Source organism: Periophthalmus magnuspinnatus, chromosome 5, assembly GCF_009829125.3.
Source record: "Periophthalmus magnuspinnatus isolate fPerMag1 chromosome 5, fPerMag1.2.pri, whole genome shotgun sequence".
Classification (NCBI taxonomy): domain Eukaryota; kingdom Metazoa; phylum Chordata; class Actinopteri; order Gobiiformes; family Gobiidae; genus Periophthalmus; species Periophthalmus magnuspinnatus.
Window position 1 is genome coordinate 6,487,000 of NC_047130.1, and position 17,690 is coordinate 6,504,689.

At 41.3% G+C, this 17,690-nt stretch overlaps 1 protein-coding gene across 1 annotated transcript in view; it reads right to left on the minus strand.

Annotated features, from left to right (window-relative positions):
* Positions 1-17,690, minus strand: part of LOC117370831 (cadherin-22) — a 257,026-nt gene that overhangs the window by 25,761 nt on the left and 213,575 nt on the right. Inside the window, exon 10 of the mRNA XM_055221940.1 lies at positions 2,122-2,239. Coding sequence (XP_055077915.1) covers positions 2,122-2,239 — 118 coding nt within the window. The remainder of the gene's footprint in view (positions 1-2,121; positions 2,240-17,690) is intronic.

The following is a 17,690-nucleotide window of genomic DNA, read 5'->3' on the forward strand; positions in this document are numbered from 1 at the left end:
TTGTAGGTTTAGAATAGTTTTTTGAGGGGTAATCCTGCTTTAGGGTTATTGCGTCAGCTTGTTTATCGTCTAAATTCGTCTATATCGTCTATATTTACTTCAGCAATATATCACATATCAAAATGTGTTTTTGTGACAGGCCTAGACATGATGAAGACATGTTGAAGAAATGTTAGTTAAACTGACTGTATATGTAAATAAACGTAGATAACCTGCTCGCCGCCGCGTTCCAAACAGGAAGTGAGCAGGAGTGTGCTTCCATCGCCATCTGTGTCCAATTCACTTTACATTAAAAAACTGTCACACCTCTCTCTGTAACTACTGCATTGAACCTCGTCATTTTGGTCTTAAAATGTTCATATTAACCCGCTCTATATGATCCTGGAATTTTTATTCCACTATTGTGTCTGTAACTCAAGATATAACCATTAATAACTGACAAATCTGGCACCTTCTGTCCCCGAAGTCGCTCCCGTGTCAGCAACAGGTTTGACTGACAGCATTGCTAAGCACCCGCCCCCTGCCAAACCAGCATCCTTGCTCCAGATTGAGTCTTTGGTTACTGATATTTGCAGTTGAAATTCCTAACATGGAACACGGCTTCAAACTCGCCCCTATAACTGCTAACTTTGATGAGCTTCATTTGACCGGACGCTATGGGTGACATCACACTCCTTTAGTCAACGTCTTTATACAGTCTATGGTTCACACAAGCTCTCAGTCTGTGTAGTGAATTGACAATAAAGAACAGTATAACAATTTAAACAGAAGCTATTAAATATGTATTGGAATGCATTGAAATCAGTATGTTTGCAATGGGTGACACTACTTTGCAAATACAAACAGGAGACAGGTGGTGTTTGTCTTAAAATAATCATTATGGCATCTTGCTTATAAATCTTAGAAGTTACAAAATGCACTCTTGGGGATTCTAGTGTAGGCATAACACAACATTTTCCCTCAAGTTTTAAACACCAGCCATCTGCTGTTCTGATCAAATTATTGTTTTTTAGCCTTTATTGAATAGTGTTTCTGCAGAATAGCAAGTTGTCAGTCACTGGAGATGTCACCTCAAACTGGGAGAGGCCTAATGGTTTTCGATAAAATGGTCACGTCCACGATCCAGTAAATACTTTAAACTACACCCACTCAAAACAAATGCATTCTCTATTATATTTTTTCTAGCCTGAATTTGTATGCTTGTGTTTGTAAGGTTGTCAGAAATTATAATGTTGCACGATCAAGTAGGGATTTTACAAGCTTCTCCTTATTGCAAAGATGATATCACAACATTTTTGGGGGGAACAACAGCTAAGACAGATGGCAGCGTCTATTGTAGAAGACATGTTTTGGTAGATGTTAAAGCTGACCTATTCTGCAAAATTGACTTTTCAAAGCTTTTGACCATGTTATAGTCATTTCCCCCTTCTTTCTTGAAGTTGTTTCTGCAGTGATTCGTGCATGTTTGAGCAATCTTCACTGCTGATTTTCAAGACGCCATGTTGCCGATCAACCCCGGTTTTACTTACTTCGGTTGTACTTATTTCACTCTCCAATATTATTTTCTTAATCGTTGATACGTGTAGGATTCGACAGTGCTGCATAGACATTTTGGTACGTATGGGAAAATAAAATCCACGGCTTGCTAGTGTGATCTGCAGCTATCCATCGGTGGGGCCATTAATTTCACGGCTCTTTGTTGTGATGACGTTTATGGTGACGTCAGCTCCTATTGGGAACTGTAGTTTTTTGACGCGGAAATAAGCGGACTTCTTTTATTTCTTTTAATAAGTCGATTTAGATGAATATTGTGTTTTAAAATGTCCAAATTATAACGTAATGATCCACAGGTGTTGTAGATTATAACTATATAGCAGACACTTCTTTAAATAATAACTTAGCTAATACCTGTAGATACATTGCATATTTTTCAGTGATTCAATTTCCCTTCAGAGTCTGTTTGAAGACAAAAAAATAAAAATAAAATATGAAAATTGGGCCTAATGTCTAAGAAAATACATTATTATAGTGTTCATGACAAGTAATGCATTCCTACACACAAGAGTCTGCGTGCAAATGTGCAATATCACAATATGCTGCTTTTTGCCTTTGACCTCTCACCTTTAACATCCCACAGAGTAAAGTGGCGGTTGTCGGAGACCTCTGGAGCCAGAGTGAAGTAGAAGCGGTGTCCCGTCTGCGGCTCGTCCCTGTCCACCACGCTGATAGTGTGGATCAACTATGGACAAACAAAAGACAAACAAACACAAGTTAGCATTAGAAGGTAATTTATTTTGTGTTATAAAACCTTTTTACACTACTCTGGATGTTTTAAAGTAGTAATCAAGATCTCATGCCACATAAAATATTCCGCTGTGAAAAATAATCTTGAAATGAGATTTTTTCCCCCCACATTTACATATAGAAAGAGTTAAGCACTGGTGAGTTACATCTGTGTAGTTAAAAAGCAAACATGACAGCAAAAGTATGAATATATTACAAAACTGTGAGGCCTGAACCGCACAATTTATTCATTACAAATTATGCATATATCTTGTCTTGTCTCGTCCCACCGCTATGCAAAAAGTTTTCTGGTCTCCATGGATAGGTTACTACTTTGTCTTATGTATCTCCATGGAAACAAGCAGTTACAGGTCAGATATGAGTAGAAGAGGCACTAGTAATTGTGTGTATTTTAGCATATGTCTTTTTATGTGCATTGAGCATATGGCAGGATTACTTGTGAAAGCAACAGAACTACAATGTGTGTTTTGTTTCTCTCAGATTTGAATGATTAAAAGATAAAGTATATTACAGTGCAAATACCCATCTTAGGCTACCTTCTCTCAAAGAAAGAGATACTATATACATTATATTATATACATTATATCATGACTTCATGTGACATTAGTGGTCCGGGCGAGAAGAGGCGTTACTTTCATTAGCCTTGCTCTGGATTGGCTCTTTGGTTGCTATAATACTCGTGGTCAGAACTCCAAATGTGAAACTCCAAATTCCCCCCTGTAATTGCTGTAGCTTCAATGAGCTTCGTTTGGCTGGAGCTGAACACTATGGGTGACGTCACACTTCCATGGTCCACTTCTTTATACAGTCTATGGTGGAATCCAAACGTGAAGCGCCCAAATGACTCAAAACAAACATAGCGACACAGATGGATGTATGCCAGCCTATTTTAGCCATTTTTGAAAAAATGTTTAGAGAGAAACGTAGTACTTTTGTGCGTTTCAGCTGTTTTGACACTTCAACTAATCAGCTTCTAATATACGTCGTAACATTGTGCCTTTCCCCAATCAGTGAGAGTTTTCAGTGAGAGCCTTTCCAGATTGATAAATGTGCAACATCAGATTATAATATACCATAGACGTCTAGAGCAGGGGTCACCAACCCTGTGCCCGCGGGCGCCATGTCGCCCCCAAGCCCCACATGAGTCGCCCGCAGACCAGTTCTAAAAATAGCACAACTCACTGCATCTAAAATTTAATTTTATTCTGTTGCTATTTTTTAATCACCCTTGCGTTTATATAGATTTAAAAATGACAATATCTTAAACATATGTTCATTATACGTGAAGTGTAGATAGATAAGTTAAGGTGAACTTTGACCTACTCACTTCAAAGGTCAGTATTGTGCGCGTGACAAAACCAGTGCTCCGCTCGCGAGCGCTGTGAGGATGCGCTGAATGCAGTTTCTTTCTCCAAAACATGGTAGAAAATAAAGAGATCACTTTCACAACGATTTAAGACTGTAAAAGAAACCTGCGCGTATCTCATCTGCGGAGCGACTGTGGCGACGGCAAAGCGGCACAATGTGGAGGGACACTTCACTACGTCTCACAAACGCAGCTTTGGGTAAACACCAGGCTTTTTCCACGACAAAGTCACACAACGCAACCGAAATTTATTTAAAAATATGTAAGCTTATTTTTCTTTAACATTACATAATTGATAACTTTATGAAACATGGTGCAATGTATATTATTTATGTTTTGTTAAAAAGGTTTGTCAATGGATAGTGAAAATGGGATACTTTTCCTATGAGATGTAGTGATGTAAGTGTCATCTGGAAATTTAACAATTACTAAGATTAGTAAAGTTAAAGTGCTGAATACTGATATCTGTTTCCCTCCTTGCTCATCGTTGATAATTATTTTGAGAAATCATTAATGTGATCAGTGTCTTGCAACGTGATTAGTGTGTTCACATAGATGATTATCATTTATCATTGTTAATAATTTATAACTAAAGGCAAACTGAGCAAATGTGTTATTTCAGAAGAGCGTCTCAAACTGGTAGCCCTTCGTATGACTCAGTGCCCATAAAGTAGCTCTCAGGTTAAAAAAGGTTGGTGACCCCTGGTCTAGAGCCTGAACGGAGCCACCACCTGCTGGTACTACGATTTGAACAGCTTATAATTGATCTATTGTTTGCTATTTGCACTGAAATATACAAACAGTGCTTTGAAACAAAGTTTGAAAATGACACCCATTACACATCAAAAGTTGCAGTGTGACAAACCAAAACATGCCCTTATTAGAATTGCATTATCAAATGGCCACAACATGCTTGAATAAACCAGCCTTCTGTCTGTTTGAGGAATGAGCCAAAATGCAAATGCAAAAGACGATCACAGCAGGAGAGGAGGGTCCAGCCAATGTATCCCATAATAAACAGTCTTCGTATATGGTCAGAGTTCTAACAGGCATCAGAAACCTGAAGCTGTTTTCCCTTCCACAGTCGCCATCCATCCTGCCTCTGTCCAATCGCCCTCAGCTCTCCCCAGTGTAAGGCAGATAAATGACATTTTTACACTGCATACAACACCTATTCTTTATACTTATGTCCAAGTGATAGCAAGCGAAAAGTTTGTTCTTTGTCGAGACGCTGCTACACTATGCGGCTTCTCTCCACATTATCCCATTTTAAAAAGCCTTTATTAGATTGTTATATGTTTATGTTCCAATACTTGATTTTTTGCGCAAAACTGTCTCCTGCCATCACACAAATATATTTTATAAGCAGCTCTTGAGGTCAAAACATGTCCACTGTGTGCTGTCTGCATCTAAACATAAAGAGTTTCATTGTCAGATAAGGAAGTGCATGTTAGCAAGCAAATAGTTGTTAGCGTTACCGTCACAGCAAAACTCCACTTTGGTCTTTGTTATGAAAGAGAAGAATTGTGAAAAGTGCTTATAAACTCATTGTGGTGAATAATTAGGACGCTCAATGCATAAAGTAAGTGAGGAATAACTTTGGACAACAAATGCAAACAATTTAAAATGAACTAATTATGTTTTTGGTGTTTTTCAGACAGCAACAATCAGGTACTGCGGCTTTATTTATTACTTATTACTTAATAAATCAATGTATGTCATGGTTCAATGTCTGAGTGAGAGGACAATGGACAATGGGCAGGGCTGACAGTTCTAACTGAATATGTTCCTTATTCATGGTTTACAATTGGGTACATCTATTATTATGGTACTAAAAACACTCTTTTGACAACAGAAGGTGATTTTCAACATTACATAATAACACTTGTCCCACCGGGAGGAGGCCCCGGGGAAGACCCAGGACTATGTCTCTCAGCTGGCCTGGGAACGCCTTGGGGTCCCACCGGAGGAGCTAGAGGACATGTCCGGGGTGAGGGAAGTCTGGGAGTCCCTGCTTAGACTGCTGCCCCCGCGACCTGGCCCCGGATAAGCGGAAGAAAATGGATGGATGGATGGAATAATAGTACTTTTTTTAATATTAGTGGTCCATAGTGGTCCATGGGCGTATACTAGTCCATGTGGTCTTATACTTGTTCTAATACAGCTCAAGATCATTCTAAAGCTATTCAGGAACGTTTCATTTCTGTCCTGTGAATGGGACTTTTGGTGGAAGGGAAAATGTATGGATAAAATCTATGCACGCATGGAAATCGGTATTGAGTATCAAGTCTATTCCTTAGTATCAAAATCGAGTTTGAAATTTTAGTATCGTAACAACAGTAGGTCTATAGAGCTTTGCATGTAGTACTAAGTCATAAAATAAAAGTAAAACAAAAACTTTTAAGTATATATTTTTATCGTCTGTCATTTATACTGTTGTAAATCAAATAACAATAAAATAGTTTGTGTCAGAAGAGCTGAACAAATTTGAGTTTTATGGAGTGTTTGCAAATTCAACTTCCGACTTGAGAGACACATGGTATAAACAAACAAAACTAAATTTATTTGTGTAATAAAATTTCAGATGGTAAAATGCATAAAAAAACTGAAAGCACTCAACAAAAAAGAAATAAATTGCTTCAAAACAAAACAAGCCACAGCGAGACAATGGATCAAAATGACAGGACAGGCAGGACAAAACAGTGAGCACCAACCTATTATTTTTGTAAACCTGACACACAAATCATATTTTGTGTGTGTGTGTAATCAAGCTATCTGTACTTAAAATGAAAACTGTGAACATCCATTTTATTTTATTTTATTATATTTTTAAAGTGATAGTATGTCACTTTCTGGGGGTAGAAAGTCAACTGAATGAGTCCATGGAAAAAGAATGTTAAAACCAACATTCTCCATGAAGATAGATACGGTTTATGCCGTACTCTGGAAAATTATAAGCAAAGGGACACCATTTCCATGGAAACAAGCATCCAGGCTGAATAAGAGTATATTTTGTGGATCTGTGTTTTTTGACGCTCATCCATTTATGGCAAGAAAAAGTTGCACACTGACTTTAAATCAAGTCTTATGGGACAGAATGCTACTAGGAAAAATACCAGATAATATCACAAAACTGGCCAAAATTCGGGTTACAGCTGAGCTTAGCAACTGGCCTTCACCGATCATAACACCTAATTCATTATTATTATTATTATTATTATTATTTTATTATATATTTTTTACTTATTTTCTTTCTTCCCATCTATATTCTCTATACCTTCCCTGCTCACTTACAAATGACTAGTACTAGCACTCTCCTCTCCCTTACCCCCCTCCAATACGGGAATGTCAAACACACATGTACACACACACTCGGTATGTCTCGGTATGTCTCGGTATGTCTCGGTATGTCTCGGTATGTCTCGGTATGTCTCGGTATGTCTCGGTATGTCTCGGTATGTCTTGGTATGTCTTATCACCACTTGCCATTATTGTATATGTATGATCACTATGTATGTATGTCTTGTATTAAAAATAAATAAATAAATAAAATAAAAAATGAAGTAAATTAATGGAAGTAAAAGTAAAATCAAAACTATAATTTTCTACTTTTGCAGTATTTGCAGCATTGTCATAAAGTAAAGAAATATTTATTTCATTCGAATTACATCTTTAACGCCCAGCCAACTGACAGAACACAGAGACCTACTTAAGAAGTCTCCCATTGTGGATAATGTTAATACAATGTCAAACTCCACAGGAAGATGATATTAAAGATGCACTACGTAACTTTTCTGGATTGGGTTCTGCCATCAGCTTGTGTCCATTGAGATGTCATTGCTTTGTCAAGAATGTTCTGCAATAAGGCATTAAACTTATTCATCCTGCTCGTAGGTGTTTGTATCGTTAAATAAATCCCTTGAAAAACTTTCCAGATCGGACCTGCTTTACTCCATGAAGATAGACAAATTTAATGCCATACTGAGAGACATGGCATTAACATCTCCATGGGACAAGTAGGTGGGAGCCAGAAAAGCTGCAAGGTCCAACTTTAACTAGCCACTCGACTTCATCTATCCTTACTGTCACTATGGTATTGACAAAAAGAAAATTTTGAACATTCCGAGCTTGGAATCTCAACAATGAGACATTTGAAGCTCATAAAAGTCCATTTGTCATAACACGCCCCCTGCAGGTTTGTCAGCAATTATAACAACGCCATACCTCTGATCCAAACATACATATCCCACGCCCCCTTTTCCTCTCCCAACAGTATTCGCCCACATCATTTTTCGCTCTCCCCTCGTCTTTCGCCCAAACACCCCTTTACGCTGAGAGGTGATGCTCCGAGGCGGTAGAGGGCCCCGGGAGCACCCACATGACAAACAGCACCCTGAGATACCATTAGAGCACCCATTTCTCATCGTGATTAAAGTGCAGCGTGCGGCGGCTGTAATTCCTCTGTCTGCTCTCACAAAGGCTCGCAGCCCCAGATAAGATCCAAACAAATAGATCAAGCCATTATTCTACTGCGCTCTCGTCTTTAAGGGCAGGGGATGTTAAATGCGTAGTGTGCGTTCCCCTAACCCGTGTCCTGCTCCTCTCCAGTGGTATCCTGCTTGTCAATCTTTATATTTCTAGCGCCATATGTTTGTTTTATATCCAGTTTAGTACTTTGGAGATATAAAGAGTGGCAGTATGCAAGATTCCCTTTCTATGACGCAACATAAAGTATTTTAAAGGGCCTATATTACGCTATTTTTGGATCTACGTTATAATGTTTCCTCATCATAAACCTACCCAGAGTTGTGTTTTGTTTCATTCACACATGTTTAACACACAAATCCTGCATATTTAGGCTTTATTATGGGTAGTTTTTCTCTCAAAAACTCAGAAAACACTCTGTTCCACCTTGTGATGTCATCATGTGGTAATACAGGGAGTGCTCCACTGTGTTTTAAAGCTCCGTACAACTTCACTAGAATCATTTGGATAAATTCAGCCCTGGTATTGGCATTCTCTACGAAACTGAAGATAAAAGTAGGCGTTATCTTGAAAACTACCACTGCATGACATCAGAACGTGGAACAGAGCATTTTGAGCTTTGGAGATGTAGACAGACTATTAATAAAAGTTTACGTAAACATGTGTGAATGAAACAAAACACAACTCCAGGTATGTTTTTCATGAGGTAACAACATTATATTGAGTCCATTTTGTATAATATAGGACCTTCCGTCTTGTTTTTAATTTTCAGGTACAGTAAGTAACTTAATGGAGGTAGCATATCACCTGCATGATTGAAAGTGTTAAAACCATATGTAACCCGTGTCATATAATGTCCCGCTTCCGGTGAGGAGTTGGTTGTGGCGGGACAATTTCCTTTATTAGGGGTGACGTCAGACGCCAAGATCTGTCTCATGCTGCTCCTGCTGTGGCTGATTCTGGCTGTTTCTCTTGGCAATTTCATGGAAGAAAATACATAAAACTACATTTGGACTCGACAGATACTTACCGCTATCACTATCCGCTCAACGGTAAGCAATTTAATTGATGTTCTACAAAGTTATGCATGTTTTGCGGAGCTGCGGATCTCCCTTTTAACACGCGTCGGGACTAACGCTAACAATAGCATTTAGGTTAATGCGGTCGGCGCGACCAAGAACAGTCTTTTTGGTTTAATTTTTACTTTATTCACATCTTTGCGTAAGCCGAACCTTTTTGCCATGAAGGCTAGTGTTAATTTATTACTTTATTTTGATTGAATTTGATCCGGTTCGCTGCTTTTGGTTACTTTTTGAAATCTGAGTTGATATAGCAATGATGTTTTGAACGGAGCATTCTTTTGTGATGCGCAGCATTAGAAGCTCCATGTTTTTTTTTATGAATTAGGCTTAGACGCCATGACATTTGATTTATTGATGAAATTTAAAAGTGCACTTTGCTTGATTTGACCTGAATTGACTTTACTTGATCTGACTTGACTTTACCTTACTTTACCTGACTTTACTTTGCTTTGCTTTTTAAAATCAAAGCTAGTTATTGGAATTATTATTTAATTGTTATTGATAAATTAATTTCTATGTAACAATGAATTGGTTATATATACTGCATGTATTTATTCGTTATTTATTTATTGACGTTATAGTAATGATGAATTACTTTAAGATAATTTATTAATTGTATGCTAAATATGCTAATAATTATTTTTGGTTTACTGACCCTGTTTTTAGGTCAGGTTTTTTTTCCCCTGCACTGAATCCCACGACAACCCCACAATAACCTGGATGGCGAGCTACCCTTTTCCTTCATAGACTGGTAGGAACAAACGAACCTTTTCATTTTCCTGCTTTCTTGGATTATAACAAGTTTTGGATCATAAAGACATTACACATTGAACACAACCTTTGGAACAAATACTCGAACCTGGAACTGGAACGGGACTTTTTTTTTTTGGGGTTCTGTTGCATTGCATTTTTTTTTTGTATTAATCATATATATAAAGTAATTTCATATTTATAATTCATTGTATATATGTATATTATTATTGCATACCTGCCTAAATAACTAATATTGAACTTAATATATATTATTTTTTGACTAAGATTCCGTGTTGATGTATTTATTCACACACACTGGCTCCCTACCGTACCTACATCTGGTCACATTGCAGTCAGGTCCTAATTAGCCCCTAGTTGCGTTACAAGTGGCGAGCTAGCCAGGAGTCTTTGTGTGTGAATATTAATTTTGGTTTTGGGGAAAAAAAAAAAAAGTAAACTATGGATTTCATTTTGCAATCAGGTGTTAATATATCACAGTGCGTGATGATTTCTGGTGTAACTAATTCTAGTTCTGACAATGAAATACTGGATTGCTTGCGTAAGTACGGGGCGCTTAACCGCGTGTTGCCTATTAGTGAACCGAGCAGTAGTTTACATAAAAACCTGATCGTTGAGTTTAATGAATCGGCCGCTTTTATTGGTCTAAAGCCACTTTTACCATATAAATACACGTCTACGCTTACTAACCGTGAGTACTGCGTCACTTCTCTTGCGGACGAACTTTCAGCCACAGCAGGAGACAGTAGCGTCACCCCTGACTACCTGCAGGGACTTAAACAAATGGCCGACCAGAGTGGTACACGTTTTGAAGATATGCTCAGAACTGTGATGAAACAAATCAGCCAACATTTGAGCACAAGTGGAGCAAATGAGAATGATGATGAATATAATAATGATGATGACGATGATGATGATGAAGGTGAGGAGCCCACAGTGGACATGACCAATACACAACCAGTGTCCGGATCGCACGTACCACTGTCCATACCTCAAGCCTCTCAGCCTGCCCCTAGCCAGTTCACTGCTGACCAGCAGGGGCCACAATCAAGACAGAGCCAACAACAAAGACCAAGTGATGCTGGATCAAGGCCAAGAGTTTCACTCACTAATGAAGAACTAAACCCACTAGGAATACAGAAAGTTGTTGTCGAGCATGTGGTACGCAACACAGAACTAACTGCTCCAACTTCGGTAAGACTCCGCTCATTTTCTGGACGAGTTCCCAAGCCAAACAATGAAGCGGACTTTGAATCATGGCGTTCACAAATTGAGTTACTGCTTGCTGATCCCAGTTTATCGCTACTGCATGTGACCAGACGCATCATAGAGGGCCTGCTGTCGCCTGCTGCTGACCTGGTCAGAGGTTTGGGCCCAGAAACACCACCTACTGTCTTGCTACGCATATTGGATTCAGCATTTGACACTGTACAGGACGGAGAGGAGTTGTTTGCCCAGTACCTGAACATCCTGCAGAACCCAGGGGAGCGGCCGTCATCTTATCTCCAGCGGCTGCAGCTAACGCTCAACACTGTTGTCAAAAGGGGAGGAATACAGGCTGTCGACATGGAGAAACATCTCATTAAGCAATTTGTGCGTGGATGCTGGGACAACACTGTAATAACAAAGCTGCGACTGGAGCAGAAGAAAGATGACCCACCTTCATTCTCAGATCTCCTGCTATCATTACGAACAGAAGAAGACAGACAACAAGCCAAAGAATCATTAATGAAAAAACACATTGGTTTCAGTTCTTCAAAGCAGAAAGCCAACATCCAGTCCCAGAGCACCTGTTCCTGTGGCCACTCCTCAACATCTAAGGAGGAACTCAAAGAACTGAAAAAACAAATGCAAGAACTTCAACGCCAAATGTCTGCTCTTCTGTCCAAGACAAATCCAGCCGAGCTCAAACCAGCTTCACGCCAGTCCAACCAGCCTCAGTCCACTACCAAACCCAAACCATGGTACTGTTTTAAGTGTGGTGAAGATGGGCACATTTCCTCTTCCTGCACCAACACAGCCAATCCTCGTCTGGTAGAGCAAAAGAAAAAGCAGTTGCGGCAAAAGCAGCAAACCTGGACAAATAGGAATCTTCAGTTAAACTAGAAGCAGCTTCTGTGAAGGGACACTCAGAAGCTGCCATCACCAACAGTCCCAAGAACCAGCCATACAGTATACGCGCACTGCCAAGAGGTCTGGTGGGAATGAAGAGCACTGGTCAAGTCCAAATCAGAGATGATCATTACAACTGTCTCCTTGATACTGGTTCCCAAGTCACCACAATTCCACATTCCTTCTACAACATTTATTTGTCAGACCATGAGATCAAGCCATTGGATGACCTACTGGAAATAGAAGGAGCAAATGGAGAGTCTGTACCATACCTGGGGTACATTGAAATAAATATGACTTTCCCACCTGAGTTCCTCGGCACAAACATCAACATTGACACTCTGGCTCTTGTTGTCCCTGATGTAAAGCAGTCGCAACCACTGATCCTCATTGGCACCAATACTCTTGACGTCGCCTACACCAAGCACTTACAAACTGAACAGTCCTTCCAGCCTGCTGTCCCTGGTTATCAAGCCGTTCTAAAGATCCTGCAGTTTTCGGTACAGTCAGAGCTTGGATGAACAGTACGCCACAGCTACCCTGCATTTTAACCAGTCACACACCATCTGTGCTGGCCAAACTACTGTCCTCGAGGGATTACTGGCCACACGGTTACTGCAAGGCGAAAGGGCAGTACTGATTGAACACCCCGCGTCATGTCCTCTGCCTGGTGGACTCATTGTGAAGTCTTGCATTGCTGACCTGCCCCGGCGACGGCCATGTCATCTGCCAGTTATAGTCAGCAATGAGTCTGATCATGCAATTACCATCCCAGCAAAAGCAGTCATTGCAGAAATAAGCGCCTTCCGGACTATCTACTCCAAAGAGCAAAGCATTACACACCAAGTCCAGTCTGCAGAGCCGTCAGCCCCACTACAATATGATTTTGGAGACTCACCACTCCCTCCGCAGTGGAAAGACCGCATTATCCAGCAGCTGAATGACATTCCTGAGGTCTTTGCCAAGCATGACCTGGATTTTGGTCAGACAGATAAAGTGAAACACCAGATCAAACTTTCTGATCCAAGCCCATTCAAACAGAGGCCAAGACCAATACACCCTCAGGATGTTGACGCTGTGAGGAAGCACCTGCAGGAGCTGTTGGAGTCGGGAGTCATCCGGGAGTCTGATTCGCCGTTTGCTTCTCCAATTGTGGTGGTCCGCAAGAAGAATGGCTGTGTGCGCCTGTGCATTGATTACCGTAAACTCAATTGGCAGACAATTAAAGACGCTTATGCCCTCCCGAAGCTAGAAGACACGTTCTCTGCATTATCCGGATCAAAATGGTTTTCTGTGCTCGATTTGAAGTCTGGCTACTACCAGATCGAAATGGAGGAGTCTGACAAAGCTAAAACTGCTTTTGTGTGCCCATTGGGGTTCTATGAATTTAACCGGATGCCACAGGGAGTGACTAATGCTCCAAGTACCTTTCAACGGTTAATGGAGAAATGTATGGGAGAGCTCAATCTAAAAGAGGTCCTTGTTTTTATCGACGATATCATTGTCTTTGCGCCAACTCTTGAGGAGCATGAAGAACGACTGATGAAAGTCCTGAGAAGACTGAAAGAGTTCAGATTGAAACTGTCTGTTGAAAAATGTGTGTTCTTCCAAACCTCCGTCAAGTACCTTGGCCACGTCGTTTCTCAGCACGGTGTTGAAACAGACCCAGATAAAATCAAGACCCTTACCACATGGCCAGTCCCAACAAACTTGAAAGAGCTGCGATCCTTCCTTGGTTTCGCTGGGTACTATCGCCGATTTGTCCAAGGATACTCTGCCATCACCAAGCCACTTCACGAACTCACTGCTGGTTACCCTCCGTCTCAGAGAAAGCTGAAGTCCAAAGTAAAACAAGAATGCTACCTGAATCCTAAAGAGCCATTCGGAGGACGCTGGTCAGCTGAGTGTCAAAAAGCCTTTGAAGCTGTCATAGACAAACTTACCACTGCTCCTGTTCTCGCATTTGCTGACCCTCAGAAACCTTACACTCTCCACACCGATGCAAGTTCTACAGGCCTTGGCGCTGTGCTCTACCAAGAACAAGATGGGCAGAACAGAGTTGTGGCTTATGCCAGCAGAGGCCTTTCCAAGAGCGAAGCAAAGTATCCAGCTCATAAACTCGAGTTCCTTGCATTGAAATGGGCAGTTTCAGAAAAGTTCAATGACTATCTCTACGGCGCTCAATTCACCGTTGTCACAGACAGCAACCCTCTAACTTACCTGCTGACATCAGCCAAGCTCGACGCCACCAGCTACAGATGGCTGTCCGCTCTGTCCACCTTCAATTTCAAACTCATTTACAGAGCAGGCAAGCAGAATGCTGATGCTGACGGGCTGTCACGCCGTCCGCATGGTGACCTGTCTGATGACCCACTATCCCGTAAAGAAAGAGAGCGAGTATTGAAATTTGCCCAGCAACATTTACAAGATCTAGAATATGCCTCAATTGACCAACACACTATCAGAGCAATATCTGATCGTCATTTGATCTACGGACCAGAAGCTGCTGACCTGAACCGTGCTCTCATCTTGTCCTTGTCTATCCAAGCCGACAGTGTCCCTGACAGTTTTGTAAATGACACACAGTTCGCTTCGCCTGTTCTTCCTCGACTCTCAGCTGCTGACATTGCCACCAAGCAGCGAGCCGACCCCACCATCCAGCATGTTATTGCACAGCTCGAGCGTGGAGAGTCGCCCCCACCACTGCTGAGAGAACAGCTGCCCGACCTGCCTCTGTTACTGAGAGAAGTAAAAAAACTGGAGCTCCATAACAACCTTCTCATCAGGAAGAGACAGGTGGGAAGTGAGCACACCTTCCAACTTGTGTTGCCAGAAGAATATCGAGCTGATGTGTTGCACCAACTTCACAACCAGATGGGCCACATGGGTATCGAGAGGACTCTGGACCTGGTCCGATCCCGCTTTTACTGGCCGAGGATGTCTGTTGATGTGGTCAACAAAATCAGGACCTGTGGCAGATGTGTGAGACGGAAGTCCTTACCTGAACATGCGGCACCTCTTGTCAACATCCAGACCTCGGGTCCCCTGGAGTTGGTCTGCATGGATTTCTTGTCTGTTGAGCCTTGTGGTAGAATCAAAGATATCCTTGTCATGACTGACCATTTCACTAAATATGCAGTCGCTGTACCGACCACCAACCAAAAAGCCACCACCGTCGCCAAGTGCCTATGGGACAACTTTCTTGTGCATTACGGCATTCCAGAAAAGCTGCACAGTGATCAGGGCCCTGATTTTGAATCCCGCATCATTCGAGAACTTTGTGAAATGACGGGCATCCACAAGATCAGAACGACACCTTACCATCCAAGAGGCAACCCTGTGGAGCGATTCAACAGAACTTTACTGGACATGTTGGGAACTCTGAGTGAACAAGAAAAACAACATTGGAAAGATCATGTAAAACCTCTTGTCCATGCATATAATTGCACAAAGAACGACGCTACGGGATTCTCACCATACGAACTCATGTTTGGCCGCCAACCAAGACTTCCTGTTGATCTGGCTTTCGGACTGCCGCTGAATGATAACAAGTCAGACTCTCATTTACAGTATGTCCAGAAGTTGAGGTCACACCTGAAGGACAGTTACCAGCTGGCCAGTGAGAACTCCCAGAAACTGATGGACCGAAATAAAACCAGATTTGATCGTCATGTTACAGCTTCAGAGTTAAACATCGGAGACAGAGTTTTGGTGAGGAACGTGCGCTTGAGAGGCAAGCACAAACTGGCTGATAAGTGGGAGCCCGATGTATACATAGTGGTGACAAAAGCCGGCAATCTCCCTGTGTACACCGTGAGACCAGAGGGCAAAGATAAACCACTGCGAACTCTGCACAGAGACCTTCTCCTGCCCTGTGGGTACCTACCTGCTCATGTTGAAAACCTACCTGTGAAGAAGGAAGACTCACCTGTGCCGCCTTCGCCAGTATCACTGCCTCCATACCCTAGCGATGAAGAGTCAGAGGATGAAATCTTACCTGTATACGTTCCGTCTGTGCCTGAACCTGTAATATTTTCAACTGTTATTGATTTACCTGTTGCCATGCCGCCAGTTCCTTCTGCTGAGCTGCCTGAGTCTCTTGTTTCACCACCAGCTTCTGCCACTAATGAGCATCAAGAATCTATGATTGAGTCTGCAGGTGGTGGGTCTCAAGTTGCTGAAGAAGTTCTGGCTAAAGGCGCAGAAGAACTTGACACTGAATCTGAACCTACACCAATTGACCTTGAACCAATCAATCTGGCAGAAGATTCCAAAACTCCTTCCACGTCTCCGGAACCTTCTGTCATTGATCCAGAATCCAATTCGCCCATGTCAGAACCGTCGAGTCCTGAACCTGAACAAACCCTACGCCGTACAGGCCGCACAAGATGCCCACCTGAGAGACTGCAATATGTACAACTTGGCCATCCGTTGTTAAAAAGCATCCAAACCATCCTTCACGGCTTGAGCACAGCCTTCACCTTTGCTGTTCAAGAGGACGAAAATGAGGAGGTGTTTCCATGCTCCAGTCAGTCCGTTATTGAGTGCCAGCCTGGTCCATGTCCGAGGACGAACATGAGATCAGGGGGGGAAAGTGTAACCCGTGTCATATAATGTCCCGCTTCCGGTGAGGAGTTGGTTGTGGCGGGACAATTTCCTTTATTAGGGGTGACGTCAGACGCCAAGATCTGTCTCATGCTGCTCCTGCTGTGGCTGATTCTGGCTGTTTCTCTTGGCAATTTCATGGAAGAAAATACATAAAACTACATTTGGACTCGACAGATACTTACCGCTATCACTATCCGCTCAACGGTAAGCAATTTAATTGATGTTCTACAAAGTTATGCATGTTTTGCGGAGCTGCGGATCTCCCTTTTAACACGCGTCGGGACTAACGCTAACAATAGCATTTAGGTTAATGCGGTCGGCGCGACCAAGAACAGTCTTTTTGGTTTAATTTTTACTTTATTCACATCTTTGCGTAAGCCGAACCTTTTTGCCATGAAGGCTAGTGTTAATTTATTACTTTATTTTGATTGAATTTGATCCGGTTCGCTGCTTTTGGTTACTTTTTGAAATCTGAGTTGATATAGCAATGATGTTTTGAACGGAGCATTCTTTTGTGATGCGCAGCATTAGAAGCTCCATGTTTTTTTTTATGAATTAGGCTTAGACGCCATGACATTTGATTTATTGATGAAATTTAAAAGTGCACTTTGCTTGATTTGACCTGAATTGACTTTACTTGATCTGACTTGACTTTACCTTACTTTACCTGACTTTACTTTGCTTTGCTTTTTAAAATCAAAGCTAGTTATTGGAATTATTATTTAATTGTTATTGATAAATTAATTTCTATGTAACAATGAATTGGTTATATATACTGCATGTATTTATTCGTTATTTATTTATTGACGTTATAGTAATGATGAATTACTTTAAGATAATTTATTAATTGTATGCTAAATATGCTAATAATTATTTTTGGTTTACTGACCCTGTTTTTAGGTCAGGTTTTTTTTCCCCTGCACTGAATCCCACGACAACCCCACAATAACCTGGATGGCGAG